The sequence below is a fragment of the Macaca nemestrina genome, chromosome 5 (assembly GCF_043159975.1).
Source record: "Macaca nemestrina isolate mMacNem1 chromosome 5, mMacNem.hap1, whole genome shotgun sequence".
In the NCBI taxonomy this organism is placed as follows: Eukaryota; Metazoa; Chordata; class Mammalia; order Primates; family Cercopithecidae; genus Macaca; species Macaca nemestrina.
The window spans coordinates 158,409,081-158,435,558 of record NC_092129.1 but is presented as its reverse complement, the minus strand read 5'-3'; the positions used below and the strand labels follow the sequence as shown (position 1 = coordinate 158,435,558).

At 39.3% G+C, this 26,478-nt stretch overlaps 1 protein-coding gene and 1 long non-coding RNA gene across 2 annotated transcripts in view; one reads left to right on the top strand and one right to left on the bottom strand.

The window, feature by feature from the left end:
* Window positions 1–26,478, bottom strand: part of LOC105482563 (uncharacterized) — a 111,233-nt gene that overhangs the window by 3,781 nt on the left and 80,974 nt on the right. Inside the window, exons 3-5 of the long non-coding RNA XR_011623956.1 lie at window positions 25,786–25,944; window positions 10,650–10,991; window positions 2,153–5,630 (exon numbers count right to left, since the gene is read on the bottom strand). This is a non-coding gene — a long non-coding RNA (uncharacterized lncRNA). The remainder of the gene's footprint in view (window positions 1–2,152; window positions 5,631–10,649; window positions 10,992–25,785; window positions 25,945–26,478) is intronic.
* The window catches only part of LOC105482564 (secretagogin, EF-hand calcium binding protein), a 50,173-nt gene that overhangs the window by 4,625 nt on the left and 19,070 nt on the right, over window positions 1–26,478 (top strand). The window contains exons 3-7 of the mRNA XM_011742737.2: window positions 4,835–4,927; window positions 8,225–8,314; window positions 12,364–12,420; window positions 12,853–12,930; window positions 25,436–25,491. Of these exons, the coding sequence (XP_011741039.1) occupies window positions 4,835–4,927; window positions 8,225–8,314; window positions 12,364–12,420; window positions 12,853–12,930; window positions 25,436–25,491 (374 nt within the window). The remainder of the gene's footprint in view (window positions 1–4,834; window positions 4,928–8,224; window positions 8,315–12,363; window positions 12,421–12,852; window positions 12,931–25,435; window positions 25,492–26,478) is intronic.

The window sequence follows — 26,478 nt, the reverse complement described above, 5'->3', positions numbered from 1 at the left end:
CCTCAAACTAAAGGTAATGTAGAATCTGGCTACTGCTTATTTGGCTTCACATTTATTTACTTTAAAATCTAATTTTTCACCAACATGACCCATGTTAGTTAACTTCCTTTGGGAATGCCCAGCCCATCATAAAGAATCATTTATTCATCCAACAGATCCTGTGTTCCAGAGATAAATAAATGAATGCTATACTTGCAGAGTTCTTAATCTAAAACATCAAGCTGAAATTCAAAGTGAAGTTCGACCCTGTTGAGGGATTTCCTGTTGAGTATTGTGCTTTTCCTGTATGGTACATGAACACTCAAATGTAAGCACACACAAAATCTTTGGTGCTGAGAATAGACGGGTTAATCCCACCATGATTAGTGGGGTGTCACATGAGGAAACCTGGTTGACAGAAGATCCTGGAGTCTCAAAGAACCTGTTCACCTTCTACAGAGAATAAAAAAAAATGTGCCTCTTGTCTCTGAAGGCCCACTCCAAAGAAGGCTCATGGTCGGGGAAAGGACAACTATGTGTGGAGGCAGAAATCCGATGCTCATTCCCTATCTCTGCACCTAGAGCTGCGTGATAGCAACATGCCATTTAAAACTCCTGGGTCTCAATTTTCCTATCCATAAAATAATAATTATTAGAATAATGTTTTGGTCTGCCTGTTTCACAGTGAAGACCAATAAGATAACATAAGTGAAAGGTGCTTTTAGTTGCAAAAATACCCAATGTGTATATTCTTATGCTGATGCAATATCTTCTTGGGTCCTTAGTTTTCCCAGTGTTTATTCTACGCCCCGCTTTGCCTCAGATCCACCAAGCGGTTATCCCACACAGGATCGTTGAAGCTTACTCTCTGAAACACTGAAATGCTTTTAAGATTTTATATATATATATATACACACACACACACACACACACACACACACACACACACAAACACTGTGTGTGTGTGTATATATGTGTGTGTATATATATACTGTATATATTTATATATGTGTGTATATGTGTGTGTGTGCACACACATATATATATATATATATATATATGATTTCCAGTTTATGAGAGCAAGTTTTCCAAGCTAGGGTAACCTTTGGAGGATGCCTTAAGTCATACTCACCACTACCTTTGGTCCTTCATGAGGAAAGGAGGCTACTCAAAGGAAGACAGAAGACAACAGACAGACTGTCATCTCAGGGACCTGTTAGACTTGCTCTGTCTTAGACAAATGATACAGGCATTATCTCTCATTTCTTCATTTGATGCTTTGGTTCCAAATCACTAGTGTATTTTTTCACATTTTTAGTCTGATGTGTGTTCATTTAGAAAGGTATTCTTTTTTTTTTTTTTTTTTTTTTTGAGAGGGAGTCTCACATTGTTGCCCAGGCTGAAGTGCAGTGGTGCGATCTTGGCTCACTGCAACCTCCGCCCCATGGGTTCAAGCGATTCTCCTGCCTCAGCCTCCTGAGTAGCTGGGATTACAGGCACGTGCCACCACGCCCAGCTAATTTTTTGTATTTTTAATAGAGACGGGGTTTCACCATGTTAGCCAGCATGGTCTCAATCTCCTGACCTCGTAATCCACCCACCTCAGCTCCCTCAAGTGCTGGGATTACAGGCGTGAGCCACCACGCCCGGCTGGTATTCATTTTTTTTTGTTTTTAACTAGACCCTTCACTGTTCCCCATTTATAATCACCATATGAATATGTTTGGTTGATGTTTACAGAGTCAGACTGTCCAAGTCCTCTTATTTTAATCATTTTGGGTTTCTAAATACAGGACCAAAGCCAGAGAAACAGCAGATGACCTTGATATGGCTAGGATACACAGATTCATTTGATGGATACATCATCTCAATCACAAATGCTAGTGGTTTCGGTTTATAACTTCAAAAAATAGCTATACATATAGATGCTATTTTTTAGTTCTTATTCATATAACTTTTGTTTTTTTTTTTTTTTAGAGACTCACCTTCACTACAATTTATTTCAAATAAAGTTTATTGATCACTATTTATTATCCATTTGGGAACTATACAAGCCATTAATTCGTTAACTTCTTTCTATTGCATGAATTTCATCTATTTATCATCCCCTGCAGCAAAAGGCAACAAGTAAAAAAAAAAAAAAAAGGAAGTACAATTCTATCTTTATACTTACTGACAAAAGTTTGTGTATGATTGAACAGGGAAGAGGCAAACTACTGACTGACATGAAACTTGGCAGTTCCCTATATATCCAGTATCCACACCAATCCTGGAATTTTAGAGAATCAGATATTAGAGGATCCAATAGCTTAAATTATATCAGCTCACAGCACCTTTTCTACCTTACATCGAACATTTGCTATGCACCCATCTCCTACAATGAGTTGGCACGATGGATGCCAATGTCAGGGGTTGAGGTCTAGCATAATGCCCAGGAACTTCCCTAGCATTAAAATTGTTCTTGCTGACCAAAGTGTTCCCTGGTTTTCTAAGAAAAGGCTTTCAAACCTTCAGGCTCTTATAATATTTAAAGCATCTGGTTATCTAACTAGTTGCCAGAACCTATCCTGAAAAATCCCCAAAGCAAGTCATCAAGCTTTCCTTGCATTTTGTTTGAACCATTTCTCATTTATTAACAACTTAATGCTGGAATGCAATGACTCCATTAGGTGTTCTCTGCCTCATCTCAAGCAACAACAAGGTGTGGTGGAAAGTGCACTAGACCAGATATCAAATGTGCTGGTTTCAAGATTGTTCTGCCAGTATTCAGCAGCATCACCCTTCTGGCCTATTTTCTCATCAGTAAAATGAAAGGGGAGTGTCTCAGATCCTTAGAAAAGATTGCCAAGCATCCTCTGATTTTTTTCTCCTTTACTCTTTTGCTTCTAAATCACAAAGACTAATCTGAATGAATCATATGTTTTGATTTATAGTGCAGCAATGGATAAAATTATCATGAATTTGAGTATTAGTCTTCATATGTTAAGATCTGGAAGGTAGAGAGTTTGTACTACTTTTCTACTAGATTTTCTACTCCCTGAAAAACATTTGCCATATGCAGTCTTCCCTGGGTTTTATTCCTGAGAGCAACATGTTGTGCCATGCTAAAGTGTTTTAGGACATTTTGTTCTAGGAAGGACTAAAACAGAGCCTGGGTTGTTCTGGCAAGTTCTTTGCCATATGCAAGAGGTCAACTGAAGCGATGACAGCCTGAGGGGAAGAGGTGAGGACTGACAGCCCCTTCGAGTCAAGAATACAAAAAAACCAAAAACATTTTCTCAGCTAGTGATGGGAAAATGATAAAGGAGAATTTCCATGTAAGAAGCGGGAGCACAAAAGAAAAAACAAGTTTCCCAAAGAGGAAGAAGCTAGTAGGCCAGCAAGGAAGCCAGGGGCTGAAGGGTATAGTACATTTTTCTCTGCCTCCCAGGGCCTTTGTGAAGATCCAGGGAGATAATATTTGTTAAAGAGCATGGCTTAGAGCCCATCCTCTGGCTGGCACTCCAAAAATGTTTATTTACCTGCTCTTCTTTCCTATTCTTGTGAATTGGATGTAGCAGTTGTTAATTCCCCACCACATTTCTCTTTCCACCATCTCCTCTCTTCTTCCATTAGGGAGAGGTCCCAGTGGAAAGGAAGGCTAGACAAAGATGCCTTCCACCAGCCTGTGATGGAGGGCAAAGACCAGGTCTCTTTTGCTGACTATAATGTCACCAGTGGCCAGAATTGTGTTTGGCACATGGTAGGTGCTTGATAGAAAGCAGTGTTTTCTGAGTTTTGTACCTGAAGGCAACATGTGGTGGGCTAAAGTGTTTTAGGACATCTTGAACCTGGGTTGTTCTGGCAAGTTTTTCCTTATCTCAGGATGTTGCATCACCAGCACATGCTAGGGTTATTCTTGAAAAATACAAGTAAGAAAGGCAGAAGAACTGAGTCAGCCCAAGGCCACCCAGATAACTGGCCTGTACACATGTGCACAGATGATGCATCCAGAGAGTGTCCTGAAGGCTGAGTCACTTCCACCCCCAACACCAACAGGGAGGGTAGTGAATCAGCAGGATTACCTCTTCTAAGTCCCTCTAACTTACAGCTGGAGGGCTTGGGACCAGAGATAGCATGATAGTATTAAGGAGAATGAATTTAGCATAAATTTCAGCAAGTCTAGAATCTTAGAATTGGGCACTCTTTGGGATTATCTATGCTTCTCAACCCTTGCATCAGAATTCATTCTTTATTGTTGGTTACATATGTCACTTTTACTGTAATAACCATAAAATCCACCAGAGAAGACAATTAAGGTTCAACATAGAAGGGAGTTGTAACATCTTTGGTTAACTCAGCAATTACCTTATTACTTTGGTCTCCTCTTTAATTATTTCTCCCTTCTCATTATTTTTTTTTTCCTTAGAGAATACAAAAGAAGATTAAAAAGGAGTTACATACACCTGGGGGCCCAGAACAACTGGACTTTTCAGTTAAAAAATGTAAAACCTCTGAGTTACTGGGAAGAAAATCTATAATTACAATACAATCTTTTGTCACAACCAAATATAACACTGTTCAAATTTGTTCTTTCAGCACCCTAGTCTCTAAGCTTCTTTTTATCAATATTTTAATAACTAATTAACTGTAAATTGTACCTAGTCAAGATTCTGATTAGTGCTTGGTTGCTCAAGAAATCTCCAGCGTTGCTCTTTCTTCTACAAAAGGATAAAATCACTTTAAATGGCCAAGGAACCTGCTTTCCAGGTTCGAAAAACATAATTACCATGCCGTGTGTTTTGAATATTTGCTATCCTAACTATATCTTTGAGATCCCAGTGGCTTTAATGTGGCTCTGTTTGGTCAACTGCAGGACACAGTCATGAAAGCAAATTTGCACAAGGTGAAACAGCAATTTATGACTACCCGAGATGCTTCTAAAGATGGTCACATTCAGATGAAAGAGGTACGTTTCATGACTGTATCTTTCATGGCTCTACTCTTCTTGACTGTTTTTTTCTTTACTTTGTCGTCTTGGGCTGTAATATTCTTTGGAAGACAATGGAAACTTTACATTTGATCAGGAAATTGGAGATTTCTGAAAGGCAGTTGGCTTAGATAACATTTTAAAAGTAATCATCTCTCCTTTTTCATCTACTTAGTAACAAAGAGTGTGCAATTCTTTTATCATTTTATTTAGGTCAATTAATATTTGTACCTATTTTATAACTGGGGAATTGAAATGATAGAGGCCTTTCAATTACTTGATCCACCATTTGTCTCTTTATATAGTGTCCTGTTCAAACTGAGCAGTGATATAAGGAAAAACTTACTGAAAATAAATAAGGTTAAACTTCAGCATCAGCTCCCAGTGGAGATAGGAAAGATCTATCCCTAAGATCATTAAAAGCATGACAGACAATAGCTGTCTTTACTTCAACTTAATCCACTTTTATGGAGCACATACTAAAGCATGTAACTATGCTACGTGTGCAGCGCTGTGGATGGTCTACAACTTACCTGATCATTTCTCCTTCCAGTTACAAAAATGTTTACAGTTTAGAAAGGACTTCCACATATATTTTATTATTGTATTCCCATAGTAGTTAAGATGATGATAGGCATGGAACATTATCCCTATTTTGCTGATAAGGACTTGAGTTACTTTCCTAGAATGACATGACCAAATAAGTGGCAATGGTTTTAGTGGAACTCTGCTTATAGATAGGAATCTATACAGGTTCATACTATGTAGCTATAAATCTGTATGTGAAAATGAGTCAATCTGAAACTAAGATATTTTTTCATAGTCAAAACTGCCTGTTAGACATATTACCTGACAATGGGAGAGCTAGTCTCTTGATGTTGTGACACTGCCATATCTGAGCAGTCCATATTATTGAAAAGAATAATAGGACAATTTCTTCAGGAAGTTATGTTAATAGGGCAGGATAATTTCCCTTTATAAAAAGTGTGCGTGTTCACCAGCAGACTGCCTTTTCAGAAAACGAATAAACTAAAGTCTAGATTTATGAGTGTAGCTGTTTCCAAACTTTTAATCAAAGGCAAAATTGTATATGTAACCAAAAATTATGATTATACTGGATGTAAAAGTATCAATGTGTGCATCAACAGAACAGTAAATGCAAACAGCAAGTTAGGTGTACTAAACAAAAGATTCATAACTACATGTTCACTGTTGTAATTTTCCAGACCCTGGAACAGAGCATAGCATATAGTAGGGCTCAGTATTTCTTGACCTAATTAATGAATGAGCAAAACATAGCAAATAACTGAAAACTATGTCATTATCTTACTAATAACAGAAGACATTCCCCAGTAATTGGCCAACCATTTTTGTCTTGTAATTCTGCATATGAGTGTCATTGAGGTTGTTGTTTGTTCGAAAGCTGATGGTGCATGACTGCATTGTTCCCAAGGCTCCTTAAAACCTTATGAGTCTGTGAGTCTAAGGAGCAGCAAGGCCTTTTGCTTCCCCTACATTCCCTTGCTGTACTATTGACCATTTCACTTACTCCAATTACAGGTAGTAGTGACATAAAAATCAGCCCACCTTGGCTCATGTTGGATTTTCTAGTAAAAAATAAGATGGGAAAAAGGCCACCGTTAGTCTCAAAGAACAGTTCCCTGTTCCAGTTGACCCTGTGTAGGTTGATGGGAAAAGCATGAAGTCAATATGGTGGAATATGAAACCTTAGGCAAGTTACTTAATTTCTCTGAGCCTCAATTTTATCATCTTCACCAACATGGCAGTCATCATTTATTGACTATTTGATATGTATGAGGTATTTTCCTAAACAGTTTATAAATACTGGCTCATCTTACTTTTAGTCTTCCCATCTGGACCAGGATATCAATATTATTATCTCCATTTTCCAAATGAGGAAATTGAGGCATAGATATATTAACTAAATTACCTAAGGTCAAATCATTAGTAAGTAATGGAGAAGAAATTTAATTTCACTCTAAAGCCTATCACTTACACTTTGAACTGCACTGCCTCCCATTGACAAAAAGGGGATATTTATACTCATCCTGAAAAACTGGTGTGAGGACTTAATGAGATGATAACTAAAAAGCATCTTGCTGGTACCTGCCATGTAGCAAGCACTCAAAATCTGGTAGTTATTGTTAACATGATGTGTCCTCGAGCTGACCCACATCCAATTAGAAAATGTGAATGAGAATGTGAGCTAATTACACCTAAATCCCTTCCGGAGCATCTGCTGTGGACTCACTCTGTGGTATTGTACAAGACACTGAGCAAACTACTCCGTTAGAGAAGAAATGACCATTGTCTATGGGAACAGCTCAGAAAGAAGACAACATATACTACAATACCCTAGGCTTGGCAATGAACACAGCCAAACCTGAAAAAAGTATTATAACTACATAGAGGAACAAGATATTATTATACCTTTGTTCAAGGGAGTGCATGAAGTAAATCAGTCAAACTGGTGCTCATATTAAAAAGCTGATTGGCTGAATTTATCATACTTGAGTCAACTGTTGTAGTATCTTATAGACACTAATAATGTAAAAAAATATAAACCATAGCTAACACTCAAGTATCAAGCCAGGCAGCAGTTATTCCTGCTTTTGCACTGAAGTACTGTATATATACAGCATCTCACCAGTAAACCATAGTGATTAAAAGTGTGGGCTTGAGATCTCCAAGCTGAAATACTGACTTCATCACACACTAATTACAAAATGTTGGCAAGTTCCTTATCTCTGTATAGACCAGTTTCCTGCACCGGAAAATAACAGTAATGGTATGTTGTGCACCCCCTAGATTGTTATTAGGATTAAATGAATTAGCATATGCAAGCATTTAGAATAATGCCTGGCAAACATAAGCATTATTTGCTATTTTTATCTTCTGTTACTATGGAATTAAATTAATTCAGTATTGGAAGTTCTTAGAATAGTGCCTGGAACATATCAACACTTAACAAATTTATTATTGATATTAATGTTATATTCATCATTAGCTTAGATTTTAAGCTCGTGGAAGGCAGATATCCATAGCGATTTATACTTAGTAGGAGTGTGATACTTTTTGAAAGAATAAATGAATCAAAGAATGTCAATCAAGAGCACAGAACTGCAAACTGAGCTGTTCATCCTGGAAGATCTGAGACCTTCCGCCCTGGAAGACGTACCACCATGCCTTTTACCAGAGAGCATTCTTAAATGGACACTGGCCAGGGTCCCCGACTTATTTTTTCTGTTCCTTTAGCTTGCTGGTATGTTCTTATCTGAGGATGAAAACTTTCTTCTGGTCTTTCGTCGGGAAAACCCACTGGACAGCAGCGTGGAGTTTATGCAGGTGAGTGCTTGATTATGTCTTTATGGAGAAAGAGGATGGAGACAAGGCTATGATCTTAGCCACCTGCTGTGGCTACCACCACTCCTGCCCAGCGGTCAAGGGAGAGCTGAGCACTGAGGATAAGACCAAGCAAAAAATGCCTTAGTGATGAGTGAGGACTTTGGTCCCAAACCCCAGTGTTCTCTCAGTACTGTCCTGGGGTGCTCCTGAGCTGACAGGCTCCTTTAGTTTGGGCTGGAGGAAACTTTAGACAAGAGGCCAGGCAGGTACACTGAAGAATGGAGAGGGAGGGGAGGTGGGGGACTATGGAAAGGAGAGCAGGTGCCCCATCTGAAGCCAATATCCCTATGGAGCTTCAGCCTTTTGAGAATGCTGTCTAGAAATCTAGACTCTAGAAAATGGCGGCAACTAATTTTAGTTTTGAAGGCATGATGATACAGAACATAATGTATTAGAGTGCTGGTCCAGCCAGGAGGCCTTCTGTTTATAATCATGGGAGAGTAAAAGCTAAAGGCAATATCAATAACCTCTCTTACCACTTTCCCTCTGGCTACCCCTTCTCTCAGCCTCTCAGTGTTACTGCTCTGTTGGTGAAAAACAACAAGGGAAGGGCAGATAAGGGTTTCCCCAAGGCCAGAGCAGCAGATTCAAGACAGCCACTGCATCCAGGGCCCCACAATGGATACAGTTACCATGTCCCCATTTAGGAGATAATAAGTTTTGCATAGGCAATTTACAGAAGAAATTCTGAATGGACCATGAATTTATGCCAGTAACTCAAGAAATGCAATAATTTTATGGAAAGTAATTTTGGAAAAATTCAATCACGATCCTTTAAAATTTCATTATCCACAGTTAATTTTTTTAAATTTAATTTGTCCTGGCTGGGCACGGTGGCTCACACCTGTAATTCCAGCATTTGGGGAGGCCAAGGTGGGTGAATCACCTGAGGTCAGAAGTTTAAGAGCAGCCTGGCCAACATTGTGAAACCCCATCTCTACTAAAAAAAAAAAAAAAAAAAATACAAAAATTAGCTGGGCGTGGTGGTGGGCACCTCTAATCCCAGCTACTCAGGAGGCTGAGGGTGGAGAATTGCTTGAACCCAGGAGGCAGAAGTTGCAGTGAGCATAGATCGTGTCATTGCACTTCAGCCTCAGGGACAAGAGGGAAACTTGGTCTCAAAACAAACAAACAAACAAAAAAACCCACAAAAATTCTACTTTTTCAGGCATCTATTTTATGGCTATAATCAGAAATGTAGACAAAAGTTTTCTGTACAATGATGTTCATATAATGTTGCAGTGTCACTTATAGTTCAAACTAAAAATAACATAAATGTCTAACAATAGTGGAAAAGTTAGTTAAATTATGATATATTCATATAATTCATTCATTCTACAAATTCTTATGAGCACTGTAATATGCAAGGCACTGTTCTAGGTGCTGCAGATTCATTAGCAAAAAACTACAGTATTGAACATTATTGATCACTGAAGATCAAATTTTCAAAAAATAATTAATGACATGAAGGAAATGCAATATAATATTAAGAAACAAAATTGTATATGGAATTTGATCTTAACTTTGTTTAAAAGTTGTTTACCCTGAGGCCTGAATAAATAAGATAATAGGTAAGTATACACAAATAAATATCGGTTGTTCGTAAGTGGTAAGATTTCAGGTGATTTTATTCTTTGTACTTTTGTATTTTCCAATTGTGTATTAAAGTCATAATTATTTAAAATGTATTTTAAGACATTTTCAAAATGATTCTAATTGTGTTTAAAAACACTCAGATAACATTTTTAATAAAAATAACAAAGAGACTGCCCAAGCATATAGATAATATGATCCCAATTCTGTTTTTTAGTGTATGTTGTAGAAACATGATAGAAATGAAACACATAGAAACAATAAGTAATTATCTCAGGAGAGGAATTTCTGGAGATTATAAATTTTTTCTTTTTGTATTTCATTAATTTTGTACAGTGAACATGATTTCAGAAAAAAAATCATGAATATAGAAAAATAGTATTAAAATGTTAGGCCTAGTGTAGTCTTGAATAATCTTGAGAAGTGGGAAAAGCACATGGCCCTATGGAGGCTTCTTATCTTTTTTTTTTTTTTAATTCTACTTTTCCTGCCTTTGTAGTTTGTCGATTTTATCTGTAAAGAAGAGCTTTCCCTTTCTGTACCCAGTTTTTAAAACTATCATTGTAAATTATTCGTTTTTAAAAATTAACTGTCTTATATCCCATTACATTCTACATATTTTAAGAAATTCTAACTTTTCCCCTGAACCACAGGATCTTAACACACTATAACTCTTACTCACCAACTCATGTGCCATTATTGTCCAGAATATTAGTTCTCTCTTGTTTTCTTTAATCCCACAAATTTTATGCAGTCAAGATTTGTTTCAATTTGCCCATGTGTCACCACATGTCATATTGCTACCATTGTCTTTGTTCACCATTCCTTTTTTGTGTATCTCAGATTTCCTTCTTCCTGTTCCTTCTTCTTCCCAGAGTATATTCTTTATTGAGAGTCTGCTGGTAATAAACTCTGCTTCTGTTTGTCTGGAAATGTCTTTATTTTGTTTTTATTCTTTAAAGATAGGCTTGCTGAATGTTCACACAAAAATCTTTGGCTCTCCAATGACTCAGCTGTAGTAAAACTACACAATAATTTAGATGGATATTGTTGGAGAATGGCATTTAAAAAGCATGCAAAAAATTTTAAAAATTATTTGAAATTCTCATAGTTTTGGCATATTCATACGATAAAAGATATAAATCACATTTAACTCATTGATTGTGTAAATTGGACTAAATTCAGACATAAATGACAGGGTCTGAAAGGAGTGACATTTCTGAATTGTTATCACCAAATATCAGCACCAGTGTCGACATAGCATCAGTATCAACATCTCCTACTATCCCTGCAGAGTCTGAGCTCAGGACACTGATTGTGGTTAATAACTAAGGTTCCTGCAGTTGGTTAACACAGAACACAGGCAATCCATCTAGGATCTAAGAAAAATCTGTCAATGGAAAAAAAAACACAACAACTTAGTGTAACCTTTCATTTTGTATAAGAGTTAGGGAGCTTGCCAACTGATGTGGGGCTTGTCCATGGAATAATCAGAGGTGGTGAGAGTAACAGAATTTATTAAGGAAAGTAGTTCAGTGCTTTCCTCAAAGAGTTTCAGCTGTTCTGTCTTCCAGTTCAGTAACTGTATCTTCAGTTGGATGAATGCTGGCCTCACACTAATGAGAGGAGTAGCTTATAACTGGGAATTATCAGTTATTTTATTCCCTCCATTAGAGACAAGACCACACAGGCAAGATTTCTTAGGGGACTTTTCTGCAGTGTAATTTTTTAAAGTTCATCTTTCATTAAGGTTTTAGTTTTGAAGCTTTAGTTTAAAGCGGGCACCTCGATCTGATTTTCCACCTGTGTGGGTCCCATGATTTATTCCCTGTCTACCACATGTGCAGTTTTCTCATAAAACTGCAGACGTTGTTGCCAGGGACCAGCAGATATACTTGGGATAGGCTTTGGTTTCAGTCCTACATTACCACTCTAAGTTTGTGCTTTCCTATCACGTTGGGTCTCTTAGGAGTCCTTTCACTTTCTTGTGATCTATGCAATGTAATTAAAAGTTATTTACATAGGATGTTGCATTTTTAGGTATTTAGTACTGAGGAGGTTTCTTAGTTTGTCATATTGCCCCAAATTGAAGTTCATCACTTTGTATCTTTCCATTCTGAACTTTCCAAAAGAACCCTTTCGATTAAAGCCCACTCAGTGGGCTTTCATTGAAACCACTGTGGCCCTCCTTAAGTGGCTCCAAGTGAATGCAGTGATCTATTTCTAGTGGATTCTGCCCAAAATTGCTGTCACCAAAGAAAGCCTAAAGTTTCCCATCAAAAGTGGAATTTCCATTCAGTTAAGTACTGTTTTCAGATGCTGAACTGTAGTAGATACCACATAATTATTCCAACTTATCTGAGGATAAATGAATTAATGACTTTTGTGTATTTCAGATTTGGCGCAAATATGACGCTGACAGCAGTGGCTTTATATCAGCTGCTGAGCTCCGCGTAAGTGTCACTGGGTGAAGGGGTGGGTTTGTTTATCATTGGGAATTTGATATGTGTGTATCATGAGTTTGATTTCTGTGGGCCCAGGAAAGATGTATTTGAATATGTTACTCAAAAAATACATACATATGTACATATATGTATATATATTCATTTTTAAAAGGTTTAGAAAGTGCAAGTCACATTGCTGTCTCTGGAAAAGCAGCATAATTGAGCATTTATGATAACTTTTTCATGCTGGAGCTAGTCCCTGGGCCCCGTGAGCTCCCTATAAACAGTGACAGCCCTCAATTCTTGGATTTATTGCTTGCTAAAAGCATTTTATTTCCTCCTGGAAACAAACAACCCACAATTCTTGAAATAAGGCCTTTTAAGACCTTTGCAGTTTATTTGCTCACTATATGAAGTATAACTCTTCTCTTGGCGCCACAGAACTTCCTCCGAGACCTCTTTCTTCACCACAGAAAGGCCATTTCTGAGGCTAAACTGGAAGAATACACTGGCACCATGGTAAGTAATGAATAATTACTCACTACTCCATGAGTAATTACCTCCATGAGGACAGCTCCCCCACTCCCTCCCCAGACCCCAGAAACAGTGTCTGCTAGAGAGGTCGTCCTTGAGAATTTGAAGGCTAAATGAATGCAAGAGGAAACCTCAACTCTGAAAAACACTGGCTAAAACTGAACTCTTGTAGCTTCTCTCTTGTGACCAGGTTGCATCTATTTGAGAGAGAAAGCTGTTCACCAGTCTGTGGGGAAACCTGAAAAGTTCAGTCAATATTAGGTTTCTAAGCACCAGGCCAATAACCTCAATGTTAATTGAAGTCACATGGAAGCAAGTAAACATGGACTTAGACAATCAGTACCAAACAGATGGAAGCTGCCTCTCACCACAGTGGATGATTCTCCTCATTTAGCATGTTGATTTAGTGCAGCTGGAGAGTCAGCTAGATGGAGGATGCATGTCCTACCTCTGCCACTTACCAGCTATGATGTAAGAAAACTGTCAAGCCTCTCAACTTTATTTACTTCTCCTATAAAATGGGGATGAATAGTACCTAATTCCTGTGAGGGCAAATGCGTTGATGCATTTGAAGGACTTGCATACTGTCCAGAATACAATGAGTTAGCTCTTATTGCAGTAGTTGTCATTATTTCACATTCCCCTCATGTCATCGTTGTTCCAAGTGACCTTGAGACTATTTTTGTGTCAAGCTCCATGGAAAGTGGTGAAGTAGGAAGCTGCCTTTGGTGAACTCATCCTCATGTTCTGTTTCAACACCTAACTTGATGCATTTCTCCCAGTACTCATCAATGATTTGTATTAAATTGTATCTGGCTCCTCTGTCTTTTCTCCTCCCCTATCCCTTTCTCATCCCTAGGTGTGTGGTTCATTCCTATAAAAATCTTCAGGTTTCTTAGTTAGTAAGCATGGAAATTTGCTGATAAAGCTTTAATTACTTGTAGGATTGTTATATTTATTATATAAAGAGTTATTGAGCAGATTCACCTCATTGAGCCTTATGGTGAAGTCAGGGATACATATTACTGAGAAGAGTTTGTTAAAATGTGTACCACCATGTTGACCTATTTGGGCTTTTAATTGGTATTTCCAAATACTATAATATTTCCAACAACTTCTCTACAGTGTTGGTATTATTCATGCAATTTTATATATCTGATGACTAAGGCTAAGAAAGCGATTTAAGTGACTAAGTCACCACCAGGTTGAGTTCTTAAGCTCATTTTAAAGATCAGATAACTGAGAAAAAATGTTCCTTAGCTAAAGGCATCTGTTAAGCTGGAAGCTAAGCTCCCCTGATTTTCAGCCCTGGAGCTTTCTCTACTCTCCTTCTGTACTCTGCTCTGAATGTGCCTCCAGTCAAATGAGTCTGTGTTGGGAAGGAGGCAAGTGCTCTTGACCCTGGTAACTTGTAATTGGCCTAGACAGGAGAAAGCAAATGCCAAGGAGAGAATCAAATCTCAGGGCAGGATCTCAATTAAGGAAATTATTCAGCCTCTTACTATGTTGATTTGTTTTCATAGCATGCAAAATGATGTCTGAAATCCTGAGTAAATATGTGCTCAGCACCAAAGGGTGAAGTGGGAAATCCCCCAGCAGTGGGAAGCAGTTTCTCAGCTACAGGAGAATCTCTAGGTTCCTTTTGACCTAAGCTCCAGTGAAGCCCTCTAATAGAATGAATACTATGAAAAAGGAAATTAGATGGAAACTGCTTGGGGTACAGAACAATAAGGAGGTGTTTTTCTAGTTCAGCATATTTTTAACATTGATTTAACAGAATGTTAACACTGGCTGTTGTTATCTCGATTTTATCGACTTATAAAACATGACCTACTTAATGAATATATTTTCATGTAGAATCTCCAGCATGTTGCCAGTATTTCTTTGACTATCTTTGACTCTGAGGAGCTTGCCCCCACCTCCAACTAACCATACTAAACCACTACTCTTTTACTTCTTAATATAGCTCAGCTTTTTTCCCCTCACTTTTTTCACCTGGTTCTTGCTCATCATTCGATATTCAGTTAGATATCAACTTGCCCTAAAAGAAATCTTCTGTAGCCTTCCCTCCACGGTGAGCCCAGTACCCCTTCTCTGTGCCTGTGTAGTGCCTTGTGCATATCATCATCTTAGCTTCTTAATAATTTAATTCATTCTGCAAATATTCATTACATATCTACTATGCCCCAAGCATTATTCTAGTCAACAGGGATTCAACAGTGAGCAAAATAGACAAAGGAGAGACTGACAACAAATAATAAACGTAATTAATAATTCATTATATTGCATAACAGAGGGAGATGAGTGTTATGGAAAAAATTAAAAAGTGGAGTTGGGCCAGGAATGGCAGTGCTAGCAGGAGCAGTTGGGGTAGGGGACTGGGAAGAAGGGGTACTTTTCAATAAGGTGGTCAGGGTGGCTCCTCTGAGAAGGTGAGATGTGAGGAGGGACTGAGGGTACAGGAGGCACAGGGCCCCTAGTGCAAAAGCGCACCTGGGATTTTTAAGAACGGGGGAGACCAGCATGGCTGGAGCAGAGCAAGAAAGGATGAGACTAAACGGCAGCCAGACCATCATGGGATTTTTAGCCCATCGTGAGGACTTGGGGTTTTAGTTAGATGGAAAACGGCTAGAGGGCTATGATGCAGAGGATGTCAAGATTTGCCCCCTTGATTGAGAAGAGTCCTCAATGGGCAAGTATGGAATCAGGAAGATCTGCTGAGAGGCCATTGCTGCCATCCAGGTGATGGAGGATGGCAACTTGGACTCAGTTGGAGTGGCAGAAGAGGTGAGAACTAAATATATTTTGAAGATAAACTTGAGAAGATTTCCTGATGAATCACGTGGGAGTCAAGGATGACACTGATGTTATCTGTTTATGGCTCTTGTACCCCGCTAGCCTGTGACTCCTCAAGGGTGAGGACAGCATCTAACCTTCTTGTCCCAGCCCTCACATGGGACCTGACACGTAGTAGGCTACTTAATGCATATTAAACTGATCTTTCAGTTGTTACCTAATAGCCAGCTATGATGAAACCATGACAAAATAAGGAACGTTTGTCTTTGGGAACCTCCTATCTCCCCTGTCAGTGTTTCTTATGACCCTGTGCACCTATTATGGCTCTTGCTCCCTCTTGGGTTGGAGGGAGCATATTGCATATTGCTTGGAGGGTTGCATATTGCACATTTCAGCATTTTGCACAGACCCAATCTTCCCCAAGCAGAGCTTTATGCTCTGAAATTCTCCTTTTCTCCTCTCCTTTAAACCAGACCTGCCAGGGTAGAATCAGAAAGGGTGCAGTATGTGGTTGAAGAAAGATGATGCACATCACAAATCAGGCCAGTTGCCCAGAGCTTTTCCCTTTACAGCCATCAGGCTTAAATTAAAGAAGCTTCAGGCTGGCATCACCTTACAATGGGATGTCCTGAGCTCAAGAAAATTTGGCAGTATGCAACATTTTTAGCTTAGATTCGTAAGTCTAGAGTCCTGGGAAGTAGCTGAGGGAAATCAGAGTGATCTTACCCAATGTTTAAGTATCTAGTTTGAGAACTGTCCATTGGCCAAGACAGTCCTGTTATTCTATGTCTGTTTCATTGCCAACACCTCATAGCTCTTCTGCTCATGTGTGCTGCAGTTAAGTACTCATTTTGGTTCTAAATTGTCCCATGGAGACAGGTCCATAATCAAACAAACTCCAAATGGCCCCTGTGTTAGGCCATTGTTGTGTTGCTATAAAGAAACACCTGTGACTGGGTAATTTATAAAAGAAGGTTTCATTGGCTCATGGTTCTGCAGGCTGTACAGGCATGATGCTGGCATCTGCTTTGCTTCTGAGGAGGCCTCCAGGAGCTTTTACTTATGGTAGACAGTGAAGCAGGAGCAAGCACATCACATGGCAAAAGCAGGAACAAAAGAGAGAGAGCCGAGGAGGGTGCCACACACTTTTAAACAACCAGATGCTGGGAGAAAGCATTCACTATAGCAAGGACAGCACCAAGGGGATGGTGCTAAACCATTCATCAGAAATCTGCCCCCATGATTCATCACGTCCAACACTGGGGATTACATTTCAACATGAGATTTACAGGAGACAACATCCAAGCTATATCAGCTTCTCATTGACTTTTTATGCACTGAGATGACAGCCAAGTGTGGAGGAAGCTGGTGAAAGAGTTTCCACCCAAAGATTTGAGTTTGATTAGAAGACAAAATGAGTTCAATGAAATTTTGACCAATCGATTTCATTTTTCTTCCCTAAGTCATAGAGGTGACTTATACTTTCCAACAAATAGATTTTGGAACTTGATAGTTGATTTTTTAAATGACTTTTTATATTTCCCTAGAAACTTCTGGGTGTACTAACTTTTAGGAACTTAGCTTTTTAAAAAACGACTTCTACATCCTGAGCTCTGATATACTAAGTGTGAAATCACGTTATTGCTGCTTTAATGGATTTTTATTGAGCAATGGACATAATCATGGCAATACTGTATTAAAGATTTTGTTCTGAGGTTTAGCATCAAATGTTTTACTTAAGAGATGTAACTTATTAAATGAATTCAAATTGATCTGAATAAGGATTGGCACATTTAAAAACTGGCTGAAGCATGACTAATGAGTGAGTTAAGGCAGAATGACCAATCAGAAGAGAGAAGCAGAGGTCTGTACATCTTGTCTTATCCTGATTCCTAATTAATGTTCTGGACAAGGAAGGAGACAGCCTATTATTAAAATCAAATTATGGTACTGAATTTAGAGGTGCTGCCAACGCCAGGCAGGAGGAAAGATTTAGCTGTCTGGATAGGATATTTTTAGATAATATTTACTTTTGTTAAATGTAAGCTAATATTTCTGGCTGATGTTAAATCACATACTAAATTAGAGCCGGAAACTTGAACTTTTATAAAATAACACATTTAAATCTGAGACTATGGTGAGGTGGTAAATTAAAGAAAAATAAAAAGAAAGAGAAATAAGTTTTCCTGTATTAGGCTGACTTGTCCCAGAGGCAGCAATAAGCACAGCTCAGACCCAGGAAAAGTCTTGATAATACTATCTAATGTGCTCTGGAGACTCTCCCAGCACTCCCTCAACATACGGAGGAGAAAAACAAATTTTCCTTTATTTTATGGAATGAGTTTATAGATTCCTGTTCTCTATAACTAGTGACTTCAGGTATTCTGTTTTATCTAAGAAGTACAACAAAGGTCATAAGAAGCCTGAGTAGGCCTGAACTACAGCTGCCTGGGTACCATAGTGAAGGTTAAGAGATAAGCCTGTGCCCAGGCAAACCTAGATAATGGACACCTGGGTTGCTTGGTAAAAGTTATGTGCAATCCTAAGTTTGTCCTGCCTCTGTATCCCTGCTTTCACGCCACTGTAAGCTTGCTTCAAGCTAGCCCATCCCCTTTTGTAAAGTGTATGTAAAAGTCAAGTGCTGTCTTTATTCCGATCCCAGTCTTTTGGACGTGAGTCAGCTGGGCCTGAGTGCACTTAATACTCTTCTGTTTCAACCCGAGGTCACTCTCATCCTCCTAAATCCCACAACAATGGCAGACAAAGAGAATGATATGAGTTTAAGCTTGTCCCCATCCATGATCCTGGTCTTGGCTCTCATATTTCATGCCTGGATTAAAGCAGCTCATATCTGCTTCCTTCTCTGGGTCTAGGCATTCATCACTGTGATCCAGGCCAACCTGACGCTCGTCTGGGCTCAGTCCTCAGATCTCTTCTCTTCTATGTCCACTCTCACTCGCGGTAATCTCAACCAGTCTCATGGTTTTGAATACAAGCTAAAGGCTGACCACTCTTGATTTATATGGCTGACTCAGACCACTTCTCTAAACTTCTTGCATACACTTAAATGTGTATCTCTACTTGAACTGCATGCCTAATATACATTTTCAACATGTCTCAAATTGAAATTCTGACCTTTCCCCAAAGACCTGCTCCACTACTGGTCTTCCTCAAGCTTTCAAGTTGCTCAAGGCATGACACTTGAAACCATCTTTGATGCCTCTTTCTCTATCACTCCACATCTAACTGGCAAATCTTATTGAACACATTTAAATTACATTCTAAATCTGATCATTTCTCACCCTGTTCCAAGCCATGATTATTTCTCAACTGAATTGTAAGATGCTTCCCAGCAAATCCCCCTATTTCCACTCCTGTCTCTTACCATCTCTATGAAACACAGCAGCCAGAGTGATCCTGTTATACTATGAGTCAGATTATGTCATTTTTCATATCAAAAACCTCCAAAGGCTCTGTCTCTGAGAAAAAGCCAAAGTTCTTACACCACCTGCTCACACCCCAAGTCATCACCTTTCCCATCTTATCTCCTTTTATCTCCTCCCCAGTCCTAGTCTTGCCACACTATTGCCTGTCATACTTTTGGTTACTCTGACATGCATGTATGTGCTGCCACAGGTGCTTTGCACTTGCCATATCCCTGCCAATATATTTTTAACCCTGGTATGCATTTGATTTACTTTCATCTCTTTCAGGTCTTTATGAAAAAGCCACCTTTTAATTGAGGCTTTCCATTTCCATTCTATTTAAAATTGTACCCCCCAACTTGCTATTCTATATGCTACTTAATTTTTCCTCCAGAGCATTTAACATAGGTAACATGTATATTTCATGTTACATATGTAAAGCAGTCAGTATTTTACTTATCTGTCTTATTTTCCTTCCCCCCTTCCATCTCCTCTTTCCAAATCAGCTCCATGACAGCATGAATCTTTGTTTGTTCAGTAAATAGAACAGTGTCTGACACATAGTAGGCACTCCATAAATATTTGTTAAATGAATGAACACATGAATAAATGAATGAATGATGTCAGTCACCTGTGCATGGATCTACAAAAGTTTAAACTCCTATTTATGGCTTTCAAGCTCTTGCATCATCTGGTCCCATTCTCTCTCCCACTCTAACTTCTCTCCTCCACTCCCAGAACAGCCCTCATCCTCCCTGGTGGCTCTCTATGGCTAACCTATTGCTATTATGTGAATTTCTATCTCGGTGCCTTTGTTCTTACATTTGCTAGTCTATAATGTCTTCCTCTCTTCTCTCTGCCTCATTTCCAAATCCTATCCCTCCTTCAGAACTTACCTGAATTCTTATCTCCTTCCTCAGTCTCCTCCAATATCCTGTCACATTGCTCTGTCTCTTTTTCTCAGGGTTAAGGAGATAATGTTGAATCTTATTCGTTAATGTATATTTCAGATATTTCTTTTTCACTCTTCAATTACAATTGTATACTCCTAAAATCATGTACCATCTTAATAATTGTTTGGGATGTCCCATAGTGTGTAGAATGTTATTAGACATAGTAATTACCTGACAAATAATTCTCAATTGATAATATGGGAGGGGTTCTAAATCTTTTTTGAAATAGCATATGGCAATAATTTCCAGGCAGGAATGAGGATCTCCTTTAAAGTTTTTTTAAAAAAGAACTGCTGGCCGGGTGCAGTGGCTGGCGCCTGTAATCCCAGCTCTTTGGGAGGCTGAGGCGGGCAGATCACAAGGTCAGGAGATCAAGACCATCCTGGCTAACTCGGTGAAACCCTGTCTCTCCTAAAAATACAAAAAATTAGCCGGGCGTGGTGGTGGGCACCTGTAGTCCCAGCTACTCGGGAGGCTGAGGCAGGAGAATGGCGTGAACCTGGGAGGCGGAGCTTGCAGTGAGCCCAGATTGCCTGGGCGATAGAGCGAGACTCCATCTCAAAAAAAAAAAAAAAAAAAAAAAGAAAAAAAGAAAAAAAAGAACTGCTAAAGAATGATTTTTCCAACAATTTATTAAATAAAAAAAAGGAAGCTGCAAAATATTATATTGCATATGGTCCATTCATCAAAAAACTAGATAGATGTGATATATGTGTGTGTACATATATACACATATACTTGTATGCTTAAAAAGTTTCTGGAAGGATCTATAAGACTCTGTGAATGGTAGTTACCACTAAAACAGGCAAGGGAGGGACTCACACTCTTGACTGCTCAATTATTTGCATGTTTTTCACCATGGGCAGGCATTATACTAAAATTCTTCATTAAGAATTGTTTTAAAAAGTCACAGACTTCCTCTCCCACCACATGACAGTAGATGTACTTTGAATGTACTGTTTAAGAAAATATCTATTGACAGGAAGTTACCCAGTAATGATTTTAAGTGATTTTGCATTTTACAATCGCTACTGCACCTACAAAGGTTTGAAAAACTAAAAGATTATTCAATCTAAGGAGAATTCTGAGTAACTCCAAAGTCCCTGAGGAGTCTCTTGCCAGAGAATGGGAACTACCACACTTAGAATTTTAAGGCATTTGTTATTAAGACATTGTGTTCCATTTCTAGGAGCCTTGATAGCACCTTTCAGGTAGCTAATTCTCAAAAATGTGTGGATGGAGTATGACTGCAAGTCTTGGAAAAGCAGTGGTAGAGGTAAGAAGGGTGATGAAGGGCTCTTCTCCACCTTTCAGTGATTGCCCTTCAGAATGGAAGGCATGCCCCCTACCACTGCCATTGTCAACTGCCACAGCCCTCCTGGAGTGAATTAGGATAAAGAGGGAGGAAAAAATAAGGCCTATATTTATTTTCTTTTTTAAAAAATTCAATAAATAATTATTGACTGCCTATTATGTACTAGATATGTGCCAAGTACTTGGGGGCATATCACAAAAGAAAACAAAGATCCCTGCCCTTATGGAGTTTGCAGTCTAGCATTTATTACCAATTTATCTGCATCCCGTCTGTGATCCTGTGCAAGTCACCACACCTCTCTGTGCTTCTGACCTCAGCTGCCCAATGGGGAAATAAGCAGGACTGGCTCAGATATGGGTATGCCTGGTGTTCTGTAGATGTCAACATGACACCCACCCTCAACCCACAACCCAAGCAGTAGGTAGGGCTGGAAGTAAATTGGAAAAGGGCAGAGGGATTTGAACCAGGTCATCAGGGGTGCTGTGGCGGTGGTGGGCAGGGCCCAGGCTGGCTACGTGCACTGTTGCTGTTATTACATTTCAGTGGTTGCCTTGCTTGCTAGGTCCTTGGCCTTCTCCACAGCTGTCAGTGTTGTCTCCTTTACCTTCCCTTTGGCTTCCTTTGCTGTCCCAGCAGGTGTTTTGGAAGGTGCATCATCTGGCAGCTTGGCCAAGATATATTGAAAACTCTTCACAGTTACAATCATGTTGTTTTTGAAAAGAGCATGACCAAGTTCCTGGATAGCTCTGGAGATACTAGATAAGCTAGAGAACACCCAGGCTTCCCTGAGGATTTCGGACTAGTGCAGTTCTCAGAGTTCACACAGTAAATACATCGTTTCTCCACCACCATCAGCTTGGCATGGTTGATGCTACAGGTGAAGGTGGTCACTTCTGATTCTGTGGGTGCCCGGTAGAGTCCTCCAGGATGGACACTGGGTGAGCATCATTGGCAACAAATAGCCACTCAGTCTAGCAGGACATCCCATTGGTCTTGGTCAGGAGTCACTGGGAGAGGAGCTTCTGGGCAGGGGTCACCTCCTCATATTCTGTGTTTTTGGTCAGAACATGTTTGCTATAGGAATTTGAGCACCAATGTCACAAGGCAGTGAACATTTGGTTTCAGAAATTCTGGAGCCTATTCTGGCCTGGGAATACTTCATCATCATTCCAGCCAGGGTAAATGAGCACCCGTGCAGCTTCAGGGCATGGAGCCCAGTGGGAAGGGGTATGTGTGCAGGGGATTGAAGGGGAGCTGGGTTGTGGGCTGAGGGCTGGCAGGGGCGCTTGCTCATGGAACTCAGGCTGTGACCAACCTGCCACTACTGCCTGGAGCAGTTGTCAGGCACTAGGCTTATATCTCTTGGTTTATAGTCAAAGGTAGAGAAAATAGATAGAAATGAACTATATAAGCGTGAGTCCAGTGAAGTGAAAATTGGCAGTCTTAGAGTTGACTCAACTATCATGAAGTTTCTATTTCTTTAGAGGAAATTCAGACTACTGAGTTGGAGGGAAATCCACATAGTCTTTTTCTGAAAAGAGGCAATTAGAAAAGGTAAATACCACATCTCTGGTATACTCTATGGCACCAGATTTTTTTTTTTTTTTTTTTTTTTTTTTTGAGATGGCGTCTCCCTCTGTCTCTCAGGCTGGAGTAGTGCAGTGACATGATCTCGGCTCACTGCAAGCTCGCCTCCCGGGTTCACACCATTCTCCTGCCTCAGCCTCCCCAGCAGCTGGGACTATAGGCGCCTGCCACCACGCCTGGCTAATTTTTTTGTATTTTTAGTAGAGACAGGGTTTCATCATGTTAGCCAGGATGGTTTCGATCTCCTGACCCTGTGATCTGCCCTCCTCGGCCTCCCAAAGTGCTGGGATTGCAGGCGTGAGCCACTGCGCCCGGCCTGCACCAGATGTTTTACTTCATAACCAAACATGAAGCAAACCAAATTCAGGATGAGATACCCAGACTTTATAGAGCTAAGAGCCTGGTTTTATGAAAAGAGCTCTGGTGACAGATATGCTTAGATTAAAATCTTGCTTCTTAAACAACCTACTTCAATCTTTCTAAATATCAGTTTCCTTATTTGTTACATGCAGATTTTTTTTTGACCTTATAAGGATGTTGTGATAATTAAATGTAATAACATATAAAGTATTGAGCCCTCATAAATGGTCTTTATTATAGTTTAAAAATTAAGAAGCCATTATGTCTCAAACAAATATGCCAAGCATTCAAAATTCACTAAAGGTTATGCTTGCAAAGAAGCATAATGTCTTAATGTCACACAGGATTTGATTTCTAGTCTGCTGCTACAGGCATGCTTCAAGATTCCCTCATCATTAATATTTGAACTTAGAGCTACAGAGGCCCCAAGAAAGTAGACGAGCAGATACAGTGGAATATGTGTGCCATTCATTCTCACTGGTATACACTCAGAGATGGAAAAATTAGGCAAATGATTTTTTTCCTGATTCTTATTCTTATTTGAGCCATAGCCAATTTTATGATAGGTAGAAGCATAATTTAGCACACTGATGTTTAGTTCATCCTAGGCCAATTTCGAGCACGGGATTGTTTTCTCTTGGAGTAAGTTTGCACAGCAATGGACTTAGGCCCACGTCTTTCAAGGTGAGTTGTTACTTGCTTAAAGCTCAAGCTGACCTAGCTTTCTATTAAGATAGAACCTCTCATAATGAAAGTGTCACAGAAAATAACTCATGGCTCATCTTCTAGCAAAGTGTATCCCCATCAGACTTTTTACTGGATTCTGTATAGTGTTTATGTTTAAGGGACATAATTGGACATGTAATATGTCCAAATGTATAAAAATATAACCTGTGTTTTAATTCTGTAATACACATTTTTGGTGCCAAAATAGGGATAATGGGTTTTCAAATTCATTTTAAATATTTAAAAAAACTGTATTTGCAGAGAGAGGAAGGATGGGGGACTAATGTATCTTTTAAAGCAAAAATCTGTTGTATATATTTTCAGATTATCTTGCTCCCTCTTTTTCCCTCTGCAGCCTCCTTATATGGATATGTTTAGAGATATTCTGTAGCATTAAAATGTTGTAAAGTCACAAAATTCACTCACATTTCAACTCAGATGTGCAAAGAAATCTATCTCTTCTATTTTGCCCAAACCAATCTTGTGTTTCTAATTTGTGGTTAGTGCAGAAATTTTTAACTTTTAGTCCTATATTGTTTAAAGTTTAGTCTGATCTAATAATGTAAACAACTTCTTTGGACAATGCTAAGTCTGTCTATGAAAGGAAAGGTTCAGCGTCAACACCTTTTGCCTTCATGGAAACATGAGGTTTCTCCTATACCCTATGACGGTACCCTATGATATGAGCCCTCCAAGCCCTCCTTGGTGGCTGATATGTTAAATGAGGGCTATAAAATAATTTCAGAAAACCTTGACTCAAACAAAGAACCCACATTTCAAGCTTGTAATCTTTATAGAAGATTTTTATCTGTTTCGCCTGTCAGAGACTGGTAGTCGTTGCTGCTATCCTCCAAATAAGTAGTTTTCGTCACATGATAGGATTTTATTATTCTGTCCCTTTGAAGGCGGGTGTGGCCAGGGATCTGCTTTGGAAAATACAATTTCAATAAGTAAATTATTTACTATTCTTTCCTTCTGCAGTGACAATCAGGAATGTGGCCAGATGGTCACTACTTTGTCATTCCATGTCACCAGAGTATAGACAACATGAAGTAGACCTGCCAGCTAACCCTTGATTCTCATACAACATGAGTGAAAAATAAACCTGTGTTGTGTTAAGCCACTGAGATTTAGGAGGTTTGGTTCCTATGACTCATCCTAACAGAGAGGCTGACATGCAATTCCTTCTGTGACCAATACTAGGCAAGTGGGCTCCTAAGCCAATTTAGGCAAATATGTAATCAGAAGAGCAAAATAGAAAAGTGCTTTAATAACTTTCAGAATTAATTCCTGTTACAAGTACAATCATTTTCCCTTCTGCATTTCAGATGAAGATTTTTGACAGAAATAAAGATGGTCGGTTGGATCTAAATGACTTAGCAAGGTGAGTTACACGGAAATGATATCATATATTCAGAAATACCTTCCTAGGGGTCTGATGACATCATATATTTCCTTTTGAGACTGGAGATCAAGCCTCACCTGGAGTCTAAAAGAATAGGCACATCTTAGCAAATAAGCTGAGTGATTCTAAATCTTTTAGGGTAACAGGTCCCTTCGTGAAGATAATAAAAGTTCTTCTCTCCAAAATGTACAACGCACAACATTTTCACAAATTTTATGGATGGGTCATGGGAAAACCCCCCTACCCTTAAAGGCAAGACATTTATAGTCTCACCTTGTGACTTCATGACAAAAATGTCCCAAATCCCATTCACTGGCTCTGGGAACATCGAGCAGTTATTTCAGGACACAGGACTACTGAGCCAGACTCCAGATGCACTGTGTGGTCTTGAAGTGTTGGTGTATCCTCAGGGAGGCACCAAGTGCCTGAAGGCTAGAAGTGGAGGAGGACAGGATAAAAGCAGAAGTGGCTCAGTGTCCATGAAAATGTTGTCTGAGAGTCTGGTGTTGTGACATGTGATTGGTGTGTCAGTATGTTTTGTCAAGTCCAGCTGATCCCAAACAGCATGTAGTTGTCTACAAAAAAGAGAAAGACATTCTGAGCAAATAGTGAGAGTTGAAATTGGATCTGGAATACACAGATACACCCGTTATAGGGGAGCAGCTACATATAATACCAGGTACTTCAGGGCAGCGCTCGATGGTAATTGTAAATGGCGCAGCAGTTACAGGCTGCAGTGCAGCAGCAGGTATAGCTGGGAGGGAGGAATTTCAAGGACTGAGGCAAGTTTTTAATGATGAGGAGGTAACTCGACAAAGTCACAAGAAGATGTTGGTTTCAAATCTTAGTGGACATTAACCTGAGTCCAGAATCACCAAATCCCACACCAGCAATCTCCTTTCTTGGCAGCTACCTCAGCCAGGTTTTGATATCTGTGAAAGGGGACTCACCAGGAAGAATTTCTCC